Raw genomic sequence first — 22,918 nt, 5'->3', positions numbered from 1 at the left:
CCGCCACGGAAGGTCGGCAGCGCGCCGTGACCCCGCCAGTCACCCCAGTCTCCTCCGCAATCCAGCCCCTTCTTTCTCGGGTGCCAGCATCCCCTCAGCTCCTTCCCCGCTCCGGGCGACTTCCCTCAGCCGCCCCGCGCCCCGGCCTCACGGGATGGATTCCCAGCTAGCAGCCCGGCGGGACTGTGCGTCAGGGGGCGTGGACAGACGAGCTCGTGGCAGGCCCCGCCCCTCTAGAAGAAAAGGGGCGGGCTCAGCTGGGGCGGGGCCCCGGGTTTTATCACTCTCTCCCGGACTGCAGCTCCACCGTCCGGTCCTAGGCTTTCTCCGGGGTCCTCCCCGGCCCCTGAGCGGACACAGGGACTCGAGGCCGGGCATGCGGGGCGCCATGAAGGGCCGCTGCCCGACGGACACAACGGCGGAGGGGCTGGCCGGGTGACGGCCCTACTGGGCCGAGACATGTGGAGCCCTGGCGGAAACCTGCTCCAGACGCTCCCCCGGCTCCTGCAGCACGCCTTCCTCCCGGGCCGCTCGGAGCTGTCGGCCCACTGGGCCCTGCAGCGGGCGGCGGCGGCGGGCGGGGACCAGCCCCAGCCCCAGGACCGCCTCCCCCGCGGGGGCGGGGCGAGCGCGGCTGCGGCTGCGGCGGCGGCCTCGGGCGCCCTGCTCGGCGCCTATCTAGAGCGCCACAGTCCGCCCGAGGCCTCCGAGCTGTCGACGCCGGGCGGGGCCTTGGCGGGCGGCCCCGGGAGCGGCGGCGGCGTGGTGGTCGGCGTGGCCGAGGTGAGAAACTGGCGCTGCTGCTGCCTCGGCAGCACCTGTTGGTGCCGGAGCTTCGCGCTGGTGTGCGTGCTGGCCGCCCTGTGCTTCGCTTCCCTGGCCCTGGTCCGCCGTTACTTGCAGCACCTCCTGCTCTGGGTGGAAAGCCTCGACTCGCTGCTAGGGGTCCTACTCTTCGTCGTGGGCTTCATCGTGGTCTCGTTCCCCTGCGGCTGGGGCTACATCGTGCTCAACGTGGCCGCCGGCTACTTGTACGGCTTCGTACTGGGCATGGGACTGATGGTGGTGGGCATCCTTATAGGCACTTTCATCGCCCATCTGGTCTGCAAGCGGCTGCTCACTTCCTGGGTGGCCGCCAGGATCCAGAGCAGCGAGAAGCTGAGCGCCGTTATTCGCGTCGTGGAGGGAGGAAGCGGCCTAAAAGTGGTGGCGCTAGCCAGACTGACCCCCATACCTTTTGGGCTCCAGAATGCAGTGTTTTCGGTAAGTGGTGTCCAGCTGGCCCATCCCTCTGCGAGTCTGTTGTTGAGCCGTCTTGGGACGCAGCACGCAGGGCGCCCCATCAGGTAAATGCGGTAGAGAGCTGACATTTACAGTAGGAGTTAAGATTACTTTCCATAACACCCTGAGAAATCTGTCACACAAAGAAAGCAAATCTAAACCGGAGCCTCAATAGGAGATGTGATAGAGAACAATTCCTTTCCGAGATGTGCGTTTGATTAAAAATGAAGGGTCATTTTAACTCATCAAAAGGACCATGGGGGGATGGGTAAATGGAAATGTTCATTTTTAACCTTTGCCATCTTATTTCTGTAGCAGTATGGGCAGGGAGTAACAGCCCTGCTTGCCTGGCTTTCTGTCTTGCCTGCAATAAATGCATCCAGGGTTTTGACCCAAGGTTTTAGCAATATGGTGCTGAAGGAAGCGTTTAGGTGAAGTGTGGGGCGGGGGATGGGGTGGGGAGATGAGGGGATGGTAAGCTGTAGACTGCCGATTTTGGAGTTTCCTAAAATATATTTAGGCTTTTTCTTCTCTGTGAAAGAGAAAATCTGTTTCTGTTTCTTTGGAAGATTTTGAAGTTTGAAATTACTGGGGTGTTGAATAAAACAATAGGACAGATGACCTTTTGCCTGATGAGTATTTATTTTTCTCTTTATACACACCCTTTAGGTTCCTTCCTGTCCCAGTATTAACGTGTTCTGCTTATTCTACTTAGGTTTCTGGAACTAGTGTGCATCTCTGTGCAACTGAGTTAGTATTAGAAACTGCTAGTGAGGAGAGCATCGGTTTGGAAAAAACGAGTCTGGCCTTTACAAACTTTGTGAATTGTGAATAAATTACTAACTGGAGCTGGCCTGACTGTTCTCTTTTCTAAGACGTGGGGGTTCAACTAGATTATTGAGTTGCCCAAATTCAATGATTGTAAACTGCAGAGAATTCATATAAAGATTCTTTGGAACTCAACCCATCATTTAGAGTTAAAGAAAACTGTGTATTGAAATTGAGATAGGAAAACCATAAGAATTGGTATATTTTGTTATAATTGTATGTATTTTGTGTTACAACATTTGTTTCAGAAGAAAATTTTAGTATTTTGAAACTTTCTCATTTTGCTTTGTATTAAAAATAATTCAAACCAACCTATTGCTTTGTGATGAAAATAAAATATTTTTCTTTTTTATTTTTAAAATATCTTTTGAAAATCTTGATTCTAAGCAGCAGCAGCAGTGATTGTAGAATGTTTATATTTAGTGAAGGCAGTAGAAATAGATAAGGAGTTTTCTGTAAAGTTTGGTGTTTACTCCAATTTGGTATAGTCTCAGCCTTGAATTTTTCTCTTTTCCCACCCTCCTATGGTATGAAATACAAACCGTGCTCTTTGACCCAACCTTGGGTAATGATAGATCAAGCGTTCAAAGACTTTGAAAGAGGGTTGGGACCAAAGAACCTGAATAGTTTGATTTGCTTTGTCCTCCAGTATAGCTCATATTCTGTTCTCTTTCTTGTGCACCTACTATGTGCCAGTAGCCGTGCTAGGCTCTTTTCACATAATATTTCTAATCCTTAAACCAGCCTTCCAGGTGATTGTACACATAGTATAAATGGGCAACATTGTCTAATGGTCAGGAGCCCAGGGCTCATGCCCTGTAGTCCTCTTGTCTGCCTCGAAATCTGGTGACCTTGGTCAAGTTGCTTTAGCCAATCTCTGCTTCAGTTTCTTAGTTAGAAAATGGGAAAAGTAGTGATATTTAGTTCATAGGGTTAAGGAGAGGATTAAATAAGATAAACACATGTGACAGAGCTGGCTTAACATAACACTCATATGTTGACTTTTGTGGTCATTACTGTAGTTACTTCCCAGAGTCTCCGAGGTAGTAAATAATTAGGAGAGCCAGACTTTGAACTGTGGTCTGGCAGTAGGGTCTCAACAGTACATGACCCTGCTAGTTCATCTTTTATGTTTAGTGCCTAGCATGGTCATGTGTATATATATAGTTAAGGACTCATTAAATATTTATTGATTGACAATGAGATAGGTTTTCCTTTTGATAATATCTCTTTTATATATTAAATGTGTGAATAAAAACTTGTACTTGGAAATAATTTAAAGTAATTATTGTGATTGCAACTGAACTTGACAAGGTGCAACTCCCAGTTTGGCATTATAGGGTCAAGAGGATAGAAGGGGAAAAAAAAGGCTTTTTAAAATAAGTGTTAATGGACTCATTTTATGAAGGAAGAAACAGAGGTGGTGGGATCACACATGTACCCACCCACCAAGTGGCAGAGCTGAGGTTTGAACCCAGGCTCAGTTAATATGGTGTACCTTACTGTTAAATTCTTACTAATAGCCATGGCAGGGTAGGTTGTGAAGCCACTGGATATGGTCCACTACATCTTGTTTATTTCCATTGTTCTGAACTGTCTGCTCCCAGAAGTAGACCTCTGAACCAAAACGGTGTACTGAATTCACCCAGGGAATGTGTGCAAAAAGAAAATTTAGTTTAGGCTGATGTTGACTTTAGTCTAACTTTCCCTTCTGTTTTCTGGAACTTAATTCTGTCTCCACCATCTCCATCCAGTATCCCTCTGGCTGCCCAAGTATATTCTGTTATTTTTCTCTTCCCTCCCTATTCTTGAATTACTCTTTTTGTCTTTTCTATTGAAGTTAAAACTCATTTTCTCAGTGCCCATGATTAAAGAAATTTATCTGGGCTTACTGGAAAGAGGAACTGAGGTGTAGTAGTTTTGAAACACATGGCTTTGGATCAGAGTCCTTGATTGGTCCAGGCTGTGTGGCCTTCTCCAAGTTTCTGCATCTGTAAAACGGAGTATAGTTATGAGGACTAAATGAGCAAACACAGGGAAAGCATTGAGTATTTTTCCTGGCATATACTGTTACTACTATCATTAATGGTGGTGGTATTTATTTACATTTTAGGAGCAGAAGCTGATTTTAAAAGGTGAATATATGGAAGAAAGCAAGGCACATTCCATTGCTTCTTATCTATTCTTAACCAGAATTCTTTTCTTCTTCCATGTATGCCAAAAAAAGGATAAGCAAGCTGCTACTGCACTTTTGAAACTCTTGAAATAGAAAATATGTACATAACACATAGCATCATAGATAGTATATCTATAGTTCTTAGGCTGTTAAGGACAATTTTTTGAGTACAAATTTAAATTTTTCCTCTTTAAAAATGTACCCATCATTTCTGCTGTGAAGTAAAGGTTTTTTATTTTTGTTTTTTGTTGTTGTTTTTAATTCATGTTTTAAATGTAATCTGGTAGTATTGCTGCCCAATAATACAGATTTTCAAATTTGTAGTTTGTGTCATTATCTGGACACATATCTAAGGATATGTCAGTAAGAACTGGCTAAATTATGCTGCAGTAACAACCCCCAGATCTCAAGGGTTAAAAAGAAGAGATTTATTCATCCTGTTTGACACAGGTTTAGGTCCAACTTGGTTTGGGGGATGGAAATTGGTGGGGGGTGGGCAGGGACTTTGCTTTTTATTTTCACTTTGGGGTCTAGGCTGACAAAGCCATCATCTTGCACTTGGTTACTTAGCATGGTGAATTGCACACTGGCTTTAAAATTTTTTTAAATTCAGTTTTATTGAGATATTTTCACACACCATACAGTCATCCAAAGTGCACTATCAACTGCTCACAGCACCTTTACACAGCCATGCATCCATCACCCCAATCCATCTTTTGAATACCTTCCTTGTACCAGAAAAAGTGAAAATAAGAATAAAAAATGAAAGTAAAAAAGAATATCCAAATCACCCCCCCACCCTATTTTTCATTTAGTTTTTTGTCACCATTTTTCAACTCATCCATCTGTACACTGGATAAAGGGAACATGATCCACAAGGCTTTCACAATCACACTGTCACCCCTTGTAAGCTACATTGCTATACAATTGTCTTCAAAAGTCAAGGCTATAAAAAATAATAAATAAGTCAAGGCTACTGGGTTGCAGTTTGATAGTTTCAGGTATTCACTTCTAGCTACTCCAGTGCATTAAAACATAAAAAGGTTTATCTGTATAGTGCAGAAGAGTGCCTACCAGAGTGACCTCTCGACTGCATTTGGAATCTCTCAGTCACTGCAACTTTATTTTGTTTCATTTCACATCCCCCTTTTGGTCAAGAAGGTGTTCCCAATACCATGATGTCGGGCCCAAATTCATCCTCGAGAGTCATATCCTGTGTTTTGCCAGAGAGATTTACACTCCTGGGAGTCAGGTCCATATAGGGTGGGCAGCGAGCTCACCTGCCAAGTTGGCTTAGCTAGAGAGACAGGGTCACATCTGAGCAACAGAGAGGTACCCAGGGGGAGACTCTTAGGCACAATTATAAGCAGGTTTAGCCTCTCCTTTGCAGTAACAAGCTTCATAAGGGCAAGTCCCCTGTACACTGACTTTTAAAGCTTCCACCTGGCAGTGATCTTGCTTTTCACTGACTGGAACAAGTGATATATCCAAACGAACCTGAATGGGGCAACATGTGCCAGGTAGGAGAGAGAATTGGAGTATTTTCTAAGCCTTAGTGACTCGGGTGCTTGGCTGCCTCCTCTCAGCTCCCACATCTAGTCGTTGACTGAGTCCTTTTGCTTCTGCCTCCTAAATGTTCAGTCCAGGCACTGCCACTACCCTGGATCACACATCTCAGCCTCCCACCTGGGCTCCCTGCCTCTGGACCTAGGCTTTCCAATCTTTTCTCAATCCAGAAATATGTTTCTAAACTACAGATCTGATCTTGATGAAACCTGTAAGCAAGTTTTGTTTTCCCCTCAGGGTCAATCCCAAACCCTTACTGCTTATCTGCACAGCCTCTCTTGCCATTCCACAATTACCATGTGCTCTCTGATATGCTGGTTTATTAAATGCTCAGCACTCTAAGAAGTAGATATGACATTTCTGACTCAAACATAGCATTGAAATCCTGTCTGTAGCCTTGAAACTTGAGGTTTTCCTTTTTAGCAATTGCTGGAATAAGAAACTAGATAGATTAAGACTTGTTGATGCAGGTGCAGAAGGAGATGGAATCCTAAAAGAGGAAGGCCATATAGAAAAAACATGTAGACAAAGTTAAAAACCGAAAACATTCACAAGAATAACATTCCACTCTGTATTTAGTAAGCAGTAAAATATTTTTGTAAGGTTGACTCTAAGATGCCCCCTTGGAGACATCTGGATTTCTAAAGTTTAAAGTTACCTCCTATGAAATGTAACCTTTAATCCAAAAATATTATGGAACAATTGGTTGTTATGGGTAACAGTATTCAAATTGGTGCTTGCAACTTCCAAAGAGGTCTGATTTTTTTTTTGTTCTACAGACTAAAAATTATTCTCTGTCTCTTTATACTTTGGTCAAAGGAAAACTGTAAAAAGTCAAAGACTCTGGTAGGTTCTCTCTCTTAAAACAATGGGGAATTTTGTTTCAATCATCCATAAGTCTTTTGAAACGTAAAATAGAAACATAAAGTATAGCACGGAAGATTCTCTTAGTAATATTGCTTTATACCCTTTACAGTTTACAGAGCCCATTTCCATTCCTGTTTTACCTTAATCCATGCAAGAATCCTTTGACTAGATATCCATGATGGAGAGGCAGACTTTATGTAGAGGCCAAAAAAAAAAAAAAAAAAAAACCACACACACAACACACTTGTAATCATACTAGGTTGTAGCATTTACTTTGTCCCCTTGATCTAGTTACGCTTTTGAGCCGCACTTTCTGATGTAAATTGTGTTTAATAATAGCTGCCACAAAGCTATGAGAAAATATATAGTTTGTTTGTTATTTACTGTGGCAGGGTTAAGTAGTTGCCACAGAGATGATTTGGCCTGCAGCCTAAAATATTTACTACCTGGCCCTTACAGAAAAAGCCAAACTTTGCTTTAGAGCTCCAGCAGTCACTGTAGCAACAAAGCCACTACACAGCGTGAGTCCCTGCAACTATGGTGTAGGAAAAGACCCTTCAACTTTCATACATCCTATTTAACTTGTCGTTTAACAATTTTTTTTTTTTTTCTTTTTTTTACAAAAGCAATATGGGGGTACTGTGAGTAAACTGCAAACTAGAATAGAAATGAATAAACTTAAAGGTTTGAAACCTTACCTAGCACCCTGGTTCACTTCTCAGTGGAATCACTTTAAAGAATTGTATGTTAACAAACTCTTAATTACTTTATTTGTATGAGCAGCAACAAAAAGATACTTTGTTTTGGAGTAGGTAGGGAGGGGGGTGTAAAACAGGTATGTTGACTAAAATAAATAGTGACACCAAAGGGTGATTAAAGACCAACCCAAAACAGATACAGCTTGTTCTCTAGTAAATTTCCTAGCGTTGACATTGAGTTATAAGGAAAAAGATAAATTACTTTTAGTAATCTAGTTCACAACCAAACTGACATTTATTATAATTAAATAAAAAGTTTTAACTGGTAACTGTAAGTCCACAGATATGTTCAAGTCTCAGCCCCGTGGACTCTTTGGGGACTTCTAGTTACTGTCTCAGCTGCTGTCTGACTGTAGGGAAGTCATGCAATGATTCTGGCCTCCAGTTTTCTCATCTGTAAAATGAGAAGGTTGAGCAGGGTCTCAGAGTTTGCTTCTAAAAAGGCAAATGATCTTAACTGTTTAGTGATGATATGTTTTATAAAAACAATTATGTCCGTCATCTTCTTACATTCTTATACTGTGCTGTATATAAAAACTGTAGGTTGAGTGTAGACGATGGGTTGTAATATTTCTCGCTGTATTAGTCTATCTAATGATTGTTTCTTCATACTATTTAAGTATACTGATTTGTTGCCAGCAGTACTTTCAGGCGGAACAGAAAGATGGCACAGTCTGCATTTGAGGGAGTTTGGAGTCTCTCTGGAAGGCCAGATATGAGGACCAAGATGAATTTAATGTCCTCTCAACCCATATCCTTAGACTTCTGGATACCTGAGTACTTGACTATTACTTCCTTAAACATGGTTTCTACTCTTTGTGCCTTTTTAGTTACCTCATCAGCTTCTGTGGTTTTTGCGTGTCATATAGGCTTATGATTCACAAATTTTTATCTCCCTCATATATAAAAACTTGCTCTTAACAGTATATATTTCTGCCTACAAAATAAGTGATCATTGTAAAAACGTTGAAAAGTATAGCAAGTATATTAAAAAAAAAAACAAATACCATTTTAGAATTTATTGTTCCTGTCTGCAATTAGTACATGATTTTTTCTGCTATAACATTGTGAGTAAATGTTATAGATGGTTTTTGTAACCTTCTTTTACTTGATACAAGGAAGAATTTTGTCATTAAATGCCCTACGCGAAATTTGTGCTCCCAATCAGCTCTGGTTTTCTGTCTTTGTATCTTTATCCCTTCTTAGGGCTGAGTTTTGTATAGGGTAGGCATATGATAGATTTGTGTTGAATGAGTGAAAACAATAAACCTATTGTTAGTCATAACCATATTAAAATGATCTTTTCAACCCATGTTCCAGATGTATGTAATCTTATAAGATGTGTGTGTGTGTGTGTATGTGTTTCTGGGGAGGATTCGTTCTTCCGTGTGTGTGTATATTTGTGTTTTAATCATTCTCTAATGGGGATCATTGACCCTCAAAATATTTAGGAACCGTTAAAGGCAGTTCCTAATTTAGAATACTGAACAAATGAAAAACTCTCTACTTAGAAAGATCACTGCTGCCCATCTGCACTGTTAGAGTTCTTGGCATAACCATCTTTGTTAGTGGAAGCCTCTGTACACCGAAACCCACCCCAGCTGCTAATAGTGGGATCTTTAAAACCCCTGCCTCATTCTATTTCCACCTCCCAGTAGTATGCCTTTTCCCAGTACTCTCAGGGTTGCTAATGCCAGAGGATATTAACCTCGACACCATTTCTCTGAGGTTAACCTCAGAGCTTACTGGGGATGATTTTAATATTCATTCAGTCAGTATTCATTCAACAAATAACTTATGTACCCACTGCATGCCCGCTGCTATCCTAGATGCTGGAGATACACGGTGAATAAAGCAGAGTCCATCCTTCATCCCTCCTGGTGTTTGTAGTATAGTAGAAAAAATGAATTCTAATAGTATTCTGGCTATATCATGGCTGAAGTTTTGCTGATCATTAATTTCCATTTACAACGTTATTTCTATGGCGGAAAAAAAGGTGTTGTCAATTTCTGTACAGCCAATTACAAATGAACTTTTGCATCCCAACCTGTTTATGAACTGTCAACTGTCGTTAGTCTCCAAATTTATAAACAGAACTTCAGTTTTGATATTGATGCATTCAATATCCAATTAACATGTATTTACCACCTAATATATAGTAGGCATCATGCTTTCTCATGTGAAAGTGGGCAGGGACATGCAGTTTTCACTTGAAAGTAGTTCTCACGCAGACCTGGGAGATCAGGGAGGGTTTCTTAGAGGATTGATGGCTAACTAGTGAAAGACCCCTTAGGAGGAGCTGCCCAAGTAAAGAGAGTAGAGGAAGGGAGTGGGTGTCCTTTCCAGAAGGAACAATGTGCAGAGCCCTAGAGGGAAAAGAGAGCAAGGAGTGTTCAAGGAACTGAGGATTTTGATGTGTCTGGAACATAGTGTGAAGCTAAGCGTGAGACAATCAGATCATGAAGCACTTGGCAAGTTGAAAGACTTGAAACTCATTTTGATGACAGCAGGAAAGAGTTTAAGGAGGATTCGGCTAGCATTTAAGATTTCTGCAGGATTTAGCATAGGTGGTGAGTGAGTCTGGGTGTAGGCAAGGCCCAGACTGTATAGATAGCTGTCTTAGATATGTAGAAGGTGGGGACAACGACATGGGGGATGAGCTATGTGACTGACACTGAAGTTTGCAGCTGGGCAAAACGGTAGTTGAGGGAGGGGTGGGAAGGGAATAGACAGTTAATGTTTTTCCTTAAACCAGTATTAAAACTTTGGTATTTTTGAAAGTGAAAACTAGTTGCCATTTCTTAACTCTCCCTCCTCAGCTGTTTCTGAAATGTTGATAGTATTTTGGGAAGATAGACAATAGAACACATAACTTATAAATAGACAGTAATTAGGTGAAAAGATCAAAATGTTGTCATTTTAACTTTTGACCTTTCTTTAAAAATTATTGTAGGGATTATTGATTTTTTTTTCTATAATATTAAATATATTTTAAATTAGATTTTATATAATGCTTGCCTTAATAGTAACTTTGTCAATAAACAGTATCCCTATTATATGAACTGAGAAACATGCCTACACAGGAAGGTATAATTTGCCAAAACTAGTATTAGATTCACAGAGTTATGGGTAAAATTTGAGTTCCTCCAGACCTTCATCTTCTGCATTACATCAATGTCAAGCTATTCTATGTAAAAATGGTGAAGTTTCTTGGTGGTTTAATTTGCGGGTGAAGCCTATGTGTAAACATCTGTAAACTGAGAAAGTGGGGGACCTAGGGGCAAGTTGGCTGGGGGAGCTGTGCTTTTGCTGTACCCAAGGGGACACCAGGCCCCAGTTCAGCGAGCATCCCAGTGGTGATAGAACTACAGAGAGAGCGTCTCTGATTGCCAGCTCCACAGATGCCATCTTCAGAGAGGAACAGCTCTTGCTCCCTAGAATTAAGTTTGTTTTGTTTTTTTCCTGATGGGCACTCCCATGTTTTCAGGTTCTGTTTGGTAAAAATAAGTGAATTATATCTCCAGGCAAATCATAGTACCTCTGGGAATAAAATGTTTACACTTTTGTGGTGCTTCTAGGGGTTTAAAAGTCTGGGAGGATGCAGTCACCATCCCTGAAACCCTTTGGAAAATTTCTGATTGTAGAAACTAATTAGGATAATATACACGTCCTACCCTGAGATTTCTAGGGAATTTCCTGTTTAGAAGCACAACTCTTGAGTCAAAAGTCCAGGGTATGGTAGTTAGGAATTCCAACGAGAAGATTCTAAGTCCAGCATTAATGTCTTTCTGGAAAGTAGAACAGGGAGGAAGCCTTTTAAAAATTTGGCAGCTAGGGGTTTACTAAGGACAGATGGGTCTCTTAGTGGGAATAAATATTCTAAATTATGTTTGTCATAAAATAGAGCTAGATGGGGATTCTGATAGGATCTTAGCTTACAAAAATAACCCATTTTAGAACCTTTATCTTTAATCATGTTATTAATTGTTTAAAGATTACTATGTTATTGTTCCATTGGTTAAATTATCCACGTCTCCAGCAAAACTTGTTTGCAATGATTAGCTTAGTTTTTTGCTTACTTTAGATATACAGTTTTTCTGAACAGAAATATGTATAAATAATAACACTTGCTTTTTCTGTAGGATGAAGTTCGGTCATGAAGGGTTTCATAAACTTCAGTTTATTCTTTGGACAACAGTCTTGCTAAAGAGTTGAGTGGCAGAGTTGTTTCAGATTAATAAAATCTGTTCTTAAAATAGCCATTTGGGTAGTGTTGATGGAAACTGAATATCAATTATGTGGTCTGTTTAGAGAAATTTCATTACATTTAAAAATATAGACTAAACGTTTGCATTCTGAAATTTTGGAACTTAACTAAAATATTTATTTTAAAAATAACTTCCATGAATAATATAATATTTTATGAAATGCAATATGATAATTTTTATAAGATTAATTTTTGTCATATTTACACATTTTATACACTTGACATGTCTGTTCTAAAGAAAGCTCTTTTCCCTGCAATAAGTGCTCTAACCTGTCAGAGGAAGGAACCTTCTTAAAGTTTTGCTCTGTTCACATCATTTCTTGACTAAAAATGGACTCCCCAATACTTTCCCACCAAATACATTCCCCTTTAGCCCAGGGCCCTTAGCAGCTGTTACCGAACTACTTTTCTTATCTTTATTTTACAGGATTCTCTTGCCTGTACCTTTTAAACAATCAAACCAAACTGCCGCCTTCATTAATACATCCTGTACTTTCCCTGCCTCATTGTCCTGGTCCATTCTCTTCCTAGTACACCCTGCCTTCCTCATCCCACCTGTCTGTGCCTGCCAAACCTATATTTAGTCTTCAGTGTCCATTTTAAATGCTTCTTATCCACAGAGTTGCCTCTTGGCCCCTACTCCTATGCTAATTTTATTCCCTCTCTAATGCTTTGCACACAGTCCTTCTCAAAGCTCTCTTTTTCCTGATCCTAAGGTAGTTGGTGTATACTTGGGAGTGTGCAAATCCTTCAAGGGTAGAGGTTTTGTCTTGTTTTCTATCCCTTTCAGGCACCTAGTGGGGCATCTAGCATGGGGCAGTAGTTGTTGAGGTGAATTGTTAACAACCAGTCACTGTGGTGGCCTTCCTAAAACCAGTAGTGGTGCCTCTCCAGTTAATCACCTATAGAGATAGCTAGAGCTTTTTCAAAAATGTGATTATTAGATTACATTGTAGTTACAGAATGACTTTAACTGATTAAAATACCAGATCTTAAAATTAGTAAAAAGTTAAGTTAAGTGACCAATAGCTTTTTTATAAACTAGTAATATCCAGATTGGGGATATAGAAAGTTCCTCTCAAAATTAATAGCAGTACTAACAACAACAACAAATGCTTAGAAATAAACTAATAAGAACTGCATGATATATATGTGAATAAAACTACCAAACTTGAGTAAGACATGTAAGAGAAAATTTTGAGTAAAAGTATAGAAATATTTCTGGATGAGAATACTGAATATTTCGAAGATTTCAGTTCTATCCAGATTAATTTATAAATTTACCTTAATCCCAATATAAAATGTACTGATTCTTTTTTCTTTCTGAATGACAAAATGATTCTAAAATTTATCTTAAGAATAAATAGTTGAGAAAAGTTAGGGAAATTTTTAAAAGAAGAGGAATGAAGAGGTTTGAGGGATGGGAAATTCCCTACCAGATATTAACTGCTAATTTCAGTACAGGAAGCTGTTAACTGATTAGTTTCCATACAGTGTTTGAGATATCAGTCGACAGTATTAGACATCTTCCAATAGGTCTTTTTATATACAGTAACTTCATTTAAATGAAATAAACCTCACAAGTCAATGGAAAAGTTATTGATTATTCAATAATAATGCTAGAAAAATTGACTGTTTGGGAGAGGTGGGGAATAAGGCCATATCCTCACTTTTAATATAAATAAATTCCTGAAGGAATAAGTAGTAAATGTAAAAAAGGAAAACATAGCTACAAAAAATATGATTAGATATTTAACTAATAATTGGATCTAAAAAGACTTTAATTCTGAAAGCATTGGGAAAAATCACAGAGGAAAGATTGATATTTATATAGAAGTTTGAAGTATTTGCATGTCAAATTACAAATTTAAAAGATAAGGGACACTTGAGGGGAAAATATTTGTTATATACAATGGACAAAAGGTTGTCCTTACTATATAAAGAGCTCTTTTGAATCAATAAGAAACATGCTTATTCCAACAAAATTATGGCAGGAGTGTGAACAAAAAGCCATAAAGAAATACAAATGTCAAAATATATATAGAAAACTATTTAGTGCCAATATAAAGTGAAATAGTACAGATTAAAACAATGATGCAACATCATTTTTATCCCTAACTAGCAAAGAATGAAAATTCCTTTATGCTTAAAGTTGGTGAGAGTATGATGAAAGGGGACATGCTCATACATTACTGATAGATATATGTCAGTATGAACTTTTTTGGAAAATAAACAATTTTTACTCTTTAATTCAGGTAGTCCACTCCTAGTAATCTATCCTAACATAATAGAAATGCACATTGTATTAGTCATCCAGTGCTGTGTAACAGTTCACTCCAGCTTAAAATAATAGATACTGTCTCACAGTTTCTGTGGTCAGGAATTCCCACACAGCTTAGCTGAGTGCCTCTGACTAAGGGTCTTTCAGGGGCTCCTTCGAGGTGTTGGCCGGGGCTAAATCCTTGAGGCTCGACTGGGGGAGAATCAGACCCCTTCCCAGCTCACTCACAGGGCTGTTGACCAACCTAAGATCTTTACTAGCTGTTGGCTGAAGGCATCAGTTCCTAGCCACAGAGACCTCTCCATAGAGGTCCACTCACAACATGACAACTTGCTTGCTTGAAAGAGACAGAAGTCCCAGTCTTTCTGTAACCTAATCTTGGAAGTCATTTCTGTTGTGTTCTGTTCGTGAGAAGTAAGCACTAGGTCCAACTCACATTCAGGAGGCGGAGGTCACTGGTAATATTTTAGATGCTGTTTATCACAAGGTTAATATACAAAAGGTTTTCATCATAGCTTTTTTTTTTCTTTTTTAACAATAGCAAAAAATAAATACATAGTCACAAATACTCAAAGAAATAAATAAGGAAGCAATTTAAATGTTCCCCAGCAGGGGAGTGGTTAAATTATGCTATGTCCATACAGTGGTATAAATGCTTAATAATAATTTTTACCATTTCGGAGTGACTGTCATGTGCTTAGGCATGTGCTATATATTTTACAAAAATTTCTGATCTGTACCAACAACTTTGTAAGGGGTGATTGTTATCTTCATTTTACAGATGGAAAAAACTAATGCTCAAAGAATAGAGCACTTTGCTCAGGATCACTCAGCTGTCATCCCAGGGTTATCTGATTTCAAAGCCCAGTGACCACACTGCCATTTGTATATGCTATGAAGAATAGTTAATGACATGAGGAAAACTTACAAAACTGTTTTACACTGTTTGTGTGTGCATGTCTTATTTACACATAAGAAAAAAAGATAGTTATAGAGATGGGCTTAACGATGGTAAAATAATAGAATATTAAAATTTTTCTTTAAACTTTTATTTTATTCTGAATCTCCTAGATTGTGCATGTGCTCTTTTTATTATCATTTTTAAAAATTGCAGTGTTCTGTAAAGTATTTCAACTCTCTGTACTCCCAAGGAAAAACTGCTGGCAAGTTTTAGAAACACAGTTTTATGTTAAACTGGAATTTTGCTTGGTAATGAGTCATTCCCTTTCCTGTTCTAGATTACTGATCTCTCATTACCCAATTATCTGATGGCATCTTCAGTTGGACTGCTTCCTACCCAGCTTCTGAATTCTTACTTGGGTACCACCTTAAGGACAATGGATGATGTCATTGCAGAACAGAGCGTTAGTGGATATTTTGTTTTTTGTTTACAGGTGAGTTTCAGGTCAAGGTTGTGGTTCTGTTTTTTGTTTTACCAGTATTGCTTTTATCACTTTGCTAATTTAAATCTAACATTTACTTTAAAAGTAATTTAAAGAGGATTTTTCTTTTTCTTGTCCTTATAACCACCTGTTCAATAACCACTTAATATTTTGTTAACCTTTGAATTTTTTAATTGTGTGGATATATGGAAGTCTATAGAGCTGAATTAAAACTTACTGAAGATTCTCTAAAACAAAAAACAAACCCACTAAAAAAGGAATGACCAAAGAAGGACCTTTCTGCAGTGATTATTTTGAGAGTTATCATTATATCAAATACTCTATTTGATTTTATATGACGTGTTGTACACTGTGTTTCTGAAGATAATTTTAGTAAGATTTGATGGCTCTAACTTTTTATCTTATTTCCTGTACTTTCAATTTATTGAAATTTTTATTGGTAATTGTTTAGGGTGTTCATTATACTGGCACTATAAGTTTTTTTTTCCTAGAAAAGTTTGACGAGGACCAAAAACTTGTTTTAGAAAATATTGCTTTTTAACAAATGTCTATAGTATTCCATTATAAGTCCAAATGAGATTGGAATCATGGATTATTATTGCCATGAAAATTGTGATATACTTTAGAGCACATATACCACCATATAAAAAGTTGATAAAAGAGCAAAATACTGCTATGTAGGCAAATTTATTTGTTTTGAATTGCACACAGGAAGAGTTAAAATAAAAGTTCATTTCTTTAATTGTGATACATTTTATTTCTGACATTTATCCAAAATATTAAAGAACCATAATTGTTGATGAGTTTACTGATGATGAGGATGATGATAGTAGCTAACCTTCCCTGAGAGCTTTATGTGACACTTAGGTTTGCTCCTTTAATCCTTACTACAAACCTATGAGATAGGTACTGTTACTATATTTAGCCAATTGTGTGCATCTCTTCCCAGCTCTGTGTTCAGTGATATCATGTTGGTAACTTGAAATTGGCCAAGGCAAGGGTTTTTATACCATGAGAATTAGTAAATGTAACAAATCAATCCCCCTCTTCCTTTTCACCTACTCACCCCACCATCCTAGCTGCTTTACCAGCACATTATTGAGTAGTAACTTGTCCACAAAGTTTAAATGGTAGAACCAAGATTTGAACCAAGACTGTTCATAACCAATACACTGTAGCTTACTGAGCAGATGTTACCAGGGAGATTGGCTTCCCTAATTAACTTACGTGTGCCTTGGCTTATTAGTTTTAGTTTATACTGTTATTGAAGATATGTTACTATAATTAAAAATTCACTGTTGGTGGCATTATTATTCACAAGTTTTTAAGGTACGATATTGAATTTTAAAAACTATGATAAAATAGAGCTAGAGTTAACTTTCTGAGTGTTTGTTGTATGAGTTTAAGAAATAAAATAAGCATGGGATTATTTAAATTGGAATAGTACATAAATAAAGCTTGTCAATAAAAGGGCTTGCTTTAAGAAAAACTTCATAATATTTTGGAGAGTCAGTTTTTATTTTTACTTTTTTTTAATTTTTTAATTTTTTTTATTTTTACTAGCTTTTTTTTCAGAGCTTTATTTAGTAAACCTGAATCTAGGTTCAGTATTGCTGTTTTTATTTATGTAGCATGCTACTCACATAATGTTGAACTTTCTATGAATTCTTTCTACAGCATGGTATATATATAATAACTTACAGTTATAATCATCCCAAAGTACACTGTAAGATTCTGACATACTTGCTGCATTCTGAGAGAGAACTTTTTAACTTTTATTTAAGCATGTTTTATGTTTTACTAGTTTCTTAAAAACAAGTAACCTATTTGAAACATTTTTTCCTTGATACTATGCTTGAATAACTAGAATTTCTCATTATTAGTAGCTTACAGAGGATTTTCACTATTTCAGACTTTGTTTCCTTACATCTTAGTAAACACACAAGTCTAATTAATGGAGTTACAATAGGCTGTATTGTAGGTGCTTCTTAAAATACAGGAACTTTTTTTCCCAGTGATTTCTTTCCCTTTTGTTTGAGCTGTAAAATTTAAGCTTAGAGTACAAAACAAGGGGTGGGGGGAGGCAAATATTTCTTGCCTTGCCACTTAATGAAAAACAAAATAGTGAAGGGATATTTGTATCTAGGTTTGATTTATTGATGTTATAGCTAAATTTCTTTCAGGAAGGATTTAATGCAGCTTACAAAATATATACAGAAGAAAAAGAGAGAAAAGTCATCTTGAAGGGGAAAGTTAGCATAGGAGAAAAAGGATGAGGCTTAGGTTAAAGGTAGTAAAATATGTATCTTCAGGAGCTTCCTCATATTTGCTACAGATGAAGCCAAGCATCTGCCTCTGAGCTTTTGTAGTAGCCACCAACCTAAAGAGAATCCACAGTTCCCATAAAATTAAAGCTACAAAATGATGTTCAGAGAAAGCACAACTATTTCTTGTACTGAGATCCAACTTAAATTTCATGGTCTGTCCAGTTAGTTTTTTTCATGCCCTATGTTTTTCTATGTGTCTACCAGTCAAAATCCCAATCCTAGATGAGTCTGAGTTTTGGTCTGCTTTGCACCTGTTCTTATGGGGAAGTCATAGCTCCAAACAGATTGGTAGCATTTAATTCATTGTTTCTCAACACTGCTCCCAAACCCGGCTGTTTTCCTTGTCTTCTCATGCCCCCATTTTCATCAATGACTATTTCAAACTTTGTTCTCTTCACAGTTCAACCTCCTTCCCCTACTTCCTGCTTCAGTCTCAACAGATTACCTTTTTGCGTAACTAAAAATTCTGAAGCCTTCAAATGGGAAGCCCCTCAATTTCCTTCTCAGAAACCTACCTACCATCCCTTCTGGGTTCTCACCCACACTCTCAGCATGTTTGCCAGTTAACAGTAGAAGAGATGCCGTCTTTCTGCATAAGCCTTGTCCTTTTACCCGTGTTTAATTTTTCATTTCATTTTTTTTAATTTAAATTCAGTTGTATTGAGATATATTCACATACCATACAGTCATCCATGGTGTACAATCACCTGTTCACAGCACCATCATATAGTTGTGCATTTATCATCCCAATTTTTGAACATTTTCCTTACTCCAAAAAGAATGAAAATCTTCCATTTCATTTTAACAGAAACTTTTAAAAAACAGTTGTCTATACTCACCATTCCAATTTTTTAAAAATTATGAGTAGGTTTGATTGAAACATGTTATATTTTAGGGTCACATATGTTTACAGCAGCCTTTTTAAGTTTGCTGGGACACTAAATAATACCTGCTTTAACCTTGTTGGACTGAGAGTATTTGCTCCCAACTCTAAACACCTGACTTGCAGATGAACTTTGGAATAAAGAATCATTCAGAAGATGTGGCTTGCTTAGGCATTTTGATGAACTGTATATAGAATGTTGAAGCATAAAGTAACCACTTCCTATGGGACAATTGGAAACTGATGCCCAAATAGCTTAAGCGATTTTCCTAAATCACATCACTAATGAATGGCTAAACCAAGACTAGAATCTGAATTTCATTTTGATGCTTTTTCTAGTATCCCTTTGGCTGACATTTTTTTTTCTCACAGTCATGTTTTCCTTTGTTATTGTTTTTCTTAAGTATAGACAATTTCATAGTCACAATCACTTGTTAATTTCTTTTGAAATTTATTGACATTTCATTTTAAGTGGGCCTCAGTATTTTCAATTTTGGCTGTACCAGGTAGTTCATTTACAAAGGTAGTGCTTCTCCCTAAGTGGGTTTAGAAATGCCTGTAGACATGTATATCTAGACAAAGATATAATACTATGTTAATTACAGTAATAAAGTTTAGCCAGCTGTTACCTCTATTGTAGACATTTCTTATTCCTTGAAGGAAGCTTTTTGGTATAAGGAGACAAGTTTGACTTGTAATAAGCAAGTATAACTTATATGGACCAAAAAGGGATATATGTCTGCCTTGAATGTACCAGATAACCTTATAATGGTCACCTGTAAATTCTGGCCCTCCTCTCCTGGGAGAAGTAGCCAAGGGAGGGAAAATTTAACTGTGTAAACTGTATAAAAATTATATAAAAACATATAACCTTGTTACCAAGGATACTGAGAAGCACCCTGTTCAAAACATTTCTAAGCCAAATATTTATTAGGTTTTTCTTTTCTTTATAAAATATTGATAACTGTAATGTTTTATTTTTATTCACAGATTATTATAAGTATAGGTCTCATGTTTTATGTAGTTCATCGAGCTCAAGTGGAGTTGAATGCAGCTATTGTTGCTTGCGAAGTGGAACTGAAAACCTCTCTGATTAAAGGCAATCAACCAAATACCAGTGGCTCTTCATTCTACAAGAGGATCTTACCATTTTCTGGAGGTGGAATCAATATTGTATGATTCTAATGGAATGTATGATTGTCAAGACCCTAGTGTGCTGTCCAGAGCCTAGTTGTCCCACTAGTGGGCAGAGATAAGTTTTAATTGTATTACAGCACAAACAAAACTGACTGGTTTTTAAATTGCACAGTTTTTTAAAAAGAAGAATCATTTTCTGGATATGTAAGTGTAAACGTAGGATGCAGTTTTGGCTGCACCTCTTTATTAGTTATCATGCCTATAATGGCCTATAGGTCTGCACTTTAGTATTTTTTTAATTGTTTTATTTCTGAGTACTTATGAACAGAGAAATATCCCAAATATTTTTCTGCTTAGTGTCTTTATTTATAAAGCCCGTATGCATCTTTTTCCTGATAAAGATGAGTAAAAGTATGCAAATTTAAGTGTAGAGTGTTACTGAATGTTCTTTGCTTTGGCAGTCTTTCCAGAAAGGATAAATAGTGTTTTTTGTTCTGTTTTGTTATTATTGCTTTAAGTGGGACCACTTTGCTTCCCTTGTCCTTTAGAGTTAGAAAACAGGTATTACCTTTTGGTTGAATGTATTTTTGCAGGTTGTCACATTGTTGCAGGGCCATTTATACATTTTCACACAAGCTTAAATCCTACATTGTGGGACTGAAGTGCTCTTAAGAAAACTTTTTATTTTCACTGTGTAATATGCAAAGCAAGGGGAAATTATTTAATGGGTGGTGGTTCAAATTAGAACTCATGTTCTAATTTCATTACGTTGGCTCTACCCCCCCTTCTGTCTTTCCGCAAAGGGCTGTCCCATTGCAATCTTACTAAAACATTTTATGAAAATAAACCTTTTTCTTTTTATATCCATAATTAGGCTTTAAGATAAAGATGTTATTCCTTTAAAATGATGGACTTACCATCATTGACGATGTCACTCAGGTGGCCTTGTTTGATCAAAATGCCTTTTAACAAAACCAAGCTTTAAAATCATGCTTATAATTCCATTAAAGTTCGTCATATATATTTGCCTCCATAGTCCTCAGCTTTAAAATTATAAATATATTAATTACATGCCCAAATTTGTAGTATTTCCCCTACTCTAGAGTAGATTTATTTTGTTTGTTTTTCAATATTTGTTTTTCTCTGATAAGACTCAGGAATTCTGAAATGTGAAATTAAGTGTCTCAGTTCTTCCTCTTGTAGCATGAATTGAGTGTATTTATTAATAGCTCTTACAAGCATAGAATACAATAATTTGGCATATGGCTCATATGAAAATGTATTACTCATTTAACACTTATATTAAATATTAAAATAGTTTGTGAACTTAGTTTTTTTCTACAGATGAAATTATAGATATTAATGCATGATGCAAATTTTCTGATCCTTTTTTTTTTGCTTTAAAAGATTCCAACTTATCAGAGATCTCAGTCTATTTGCCTTTCCATTAGATAAAAGTTTTGCCCTAATTTACTAAAATACAAGAGTTCTTTGGAAGCAAATTGTTCTAGTCTTATGCTAGAGGTATTTGATCATTTTAATGTGTAATTTCTTTACACTATTGGAAGTATAATTGTTTTCCTTTCCTTTATAATGCATCAGTTTCCTCACTTTTGAGTAACAGTAAAGTTTGTTTATATGCTCATAGCAAGAAGACCTCCATGCAAAAGGCTTTGAGAGGTACCTGGGTCTACAGCACATAACTGGCCTCCAAATCCTTCCTTATTTTATTGTTAGAAAACACATAGTATTGGAATATTCTTATTCTTTTTGAATCCTAATTACTTGGGTTTTAAAAAAAAAAGACTGTAGTTTAATAATCCCAATGAATAATACATTTGATATTCTTTTCTGTATAACTTGACAATACTTTTCTTGTGCTTTTTGTTTGTTCGTTAGTTTTTGTTAAAGGAATCATTGCTTGTCTTCATATTTGTTGTACGCTTCTTGTATTTTGAAGTGCATTTATTTACTTAGTATTTTGTAACTTGGATAATTTCACCAAATGAATACTTTTGGTAATTCGTAATGAGTTCTTCCAAATGTTACATTTTGCTTGGTACTTGTAATAAATATATAAAGGTCAAAGAGAAATAATTTTTCTGTATTCTGCCAATCATAATTTTATATAATAAAATCATCCATTTTTCTTAAAGAAAAATAGTATGGATTGACTGTTTCTAAAATACTTTATCTATAACTGCAGTTTTCCTTTTCTTCAACATTTGCAGCCTCCGAGTAAACCACAGTCATTATAGTTGAGTTTGATAGCTCAATTTGATTGCTGGGCTTTTAGGGCGTGCTTACTATAAATTGTGCAAAGCATTGCCATGCCTTATTCACATCATCTTTAGTCCTGCATCACATATTATGGCAGCTGCAGATCTCTACAGTCCTCCCCATGTTGCCAAGTACTGCCTCGATCCTTATAGGGTATATTGATAATGTAAGATGTTCTGGAATTACCAAATAGTTTAAGTTCAGTATAAGGTTGCTTTATGCACATTTAAAATAGCATACAGTACACCTAATCTCCAAATATGAAGAAAGATATGTTCTACCTTTAATTCCTCAGGACTTTCCCAAAGTTTTTCACGTTTTCAGGTTTATTGTTAATAATTTGTTACTCTTTGCCAAACTTTGTAATGTAAATTACCGCACATCTTTCAAAAACTATGTATATCATTACCAAGTGCTTTCATTCAGATTTGATCATTTGATTTGTGACATAATCTGTAGTCTTTGGCTTGTGAAAATAATGTACCCAGATCACTGTCATTAGAATGTGTATTTTGAGTTTTATGTTCAGAAGTAACTGTGGATTTGTTTGGAGGCAGTCATACTCTCCTCTGATGTACTTTAACCAATTGCAAACCTGTCTTAGATGGCTTTCCCCTGATAGGTCAAGTATATGACTATAAAGCGTTTTCCTCCTTGTGAAGCCTGATTCAGTAGTTATCTCATTAGCCCTTGGTGTAGAACTAAGTGTAGCTACAAGCATAACCCCAGCATTTCTGTGTTTGTTAATGTGCAATGCTGATTTGAACCATTTTTAGGAAAGGTGCTATGACTCACATATGCTGATATTTGTTAGCCACGGAGCTATCTTTGGAATACTCGAGAAAGGCACTAGATGTGCCAAGT

General features: G+C 37.4%; 1 protein-coding gene across 1 annotated transcript; it reads left to right on the top strand.

Annotated features, from left to right (window-relative positions):
* Positions 1 to 285: 285 nt before the first annotated feature.
* TMEM64 (transmembrane protein 64) lies at positions 286 to 22,438 on the top strand. The gene is made up of 3 exons (XM_037802730.1): positions 286 to 1,263; positions 15,263 to 15,418; positions 19,628 to 22,438. The coding sequence occupies exons 1-3, from the start codon at positions 460 to 462 to the stop codon at positions 19,814 to 19,816; spliced, it is 1,149 nt and encodes a 382-aa protein (XP_037658658.1). The 5' UTR covers positions 286 to 459; the 3' UTR covers positions 19,817 to 22,438.
* The last annotated feature ends 480 nt before the right edge of the window (positions 22,439 to 22,918 follow it).

This window comes from Choloepus didactylus, chromosome 14 (assembly GCF_015220235.1).
Source record: "Choloepus didactylus isolate mChoDid1 chromosome 14, mChoDid1.pri, whole genome shotgun sequence".
Classification (NCBI taxonomy): Eukaryota; Metazoa; Chordata; class Mammalia; order Pilosa; family Megalonychidae; genus Choloepus; species Choloepus didactylus.
This window is presented reverse-complemented; position numbering and strand designations above follow the sequence as displayed.

What these genes read in the sequence shown, in the direction of transcription:
- TMEM64 (XM_037802730.1), top strand. Translation starts at nt 460, where the DNA reads ATGTGGAGCCCTGGCGGAAACCTGCTCCAGACGCTCCCCCGGCTCCTG. An exon ending in TCCAGAATGCAGTGTTTTCG is followed by an intron (nt 1,264 to 15,262) that starts GTAAGTGGTGTC and finishes TTCCTGTTCTAG; the next exon opens with ATTACTGATCTCTCATTACC. An exon ending in ATTTTGTTTTTTGTTTACAG is followed by an intron (nt 15,419 to 19,627) that starts GTGAGTTTCAGG and finishes TTTTATTCACAG; the next exon opens with ATTATTATAAGTATAGGTCT.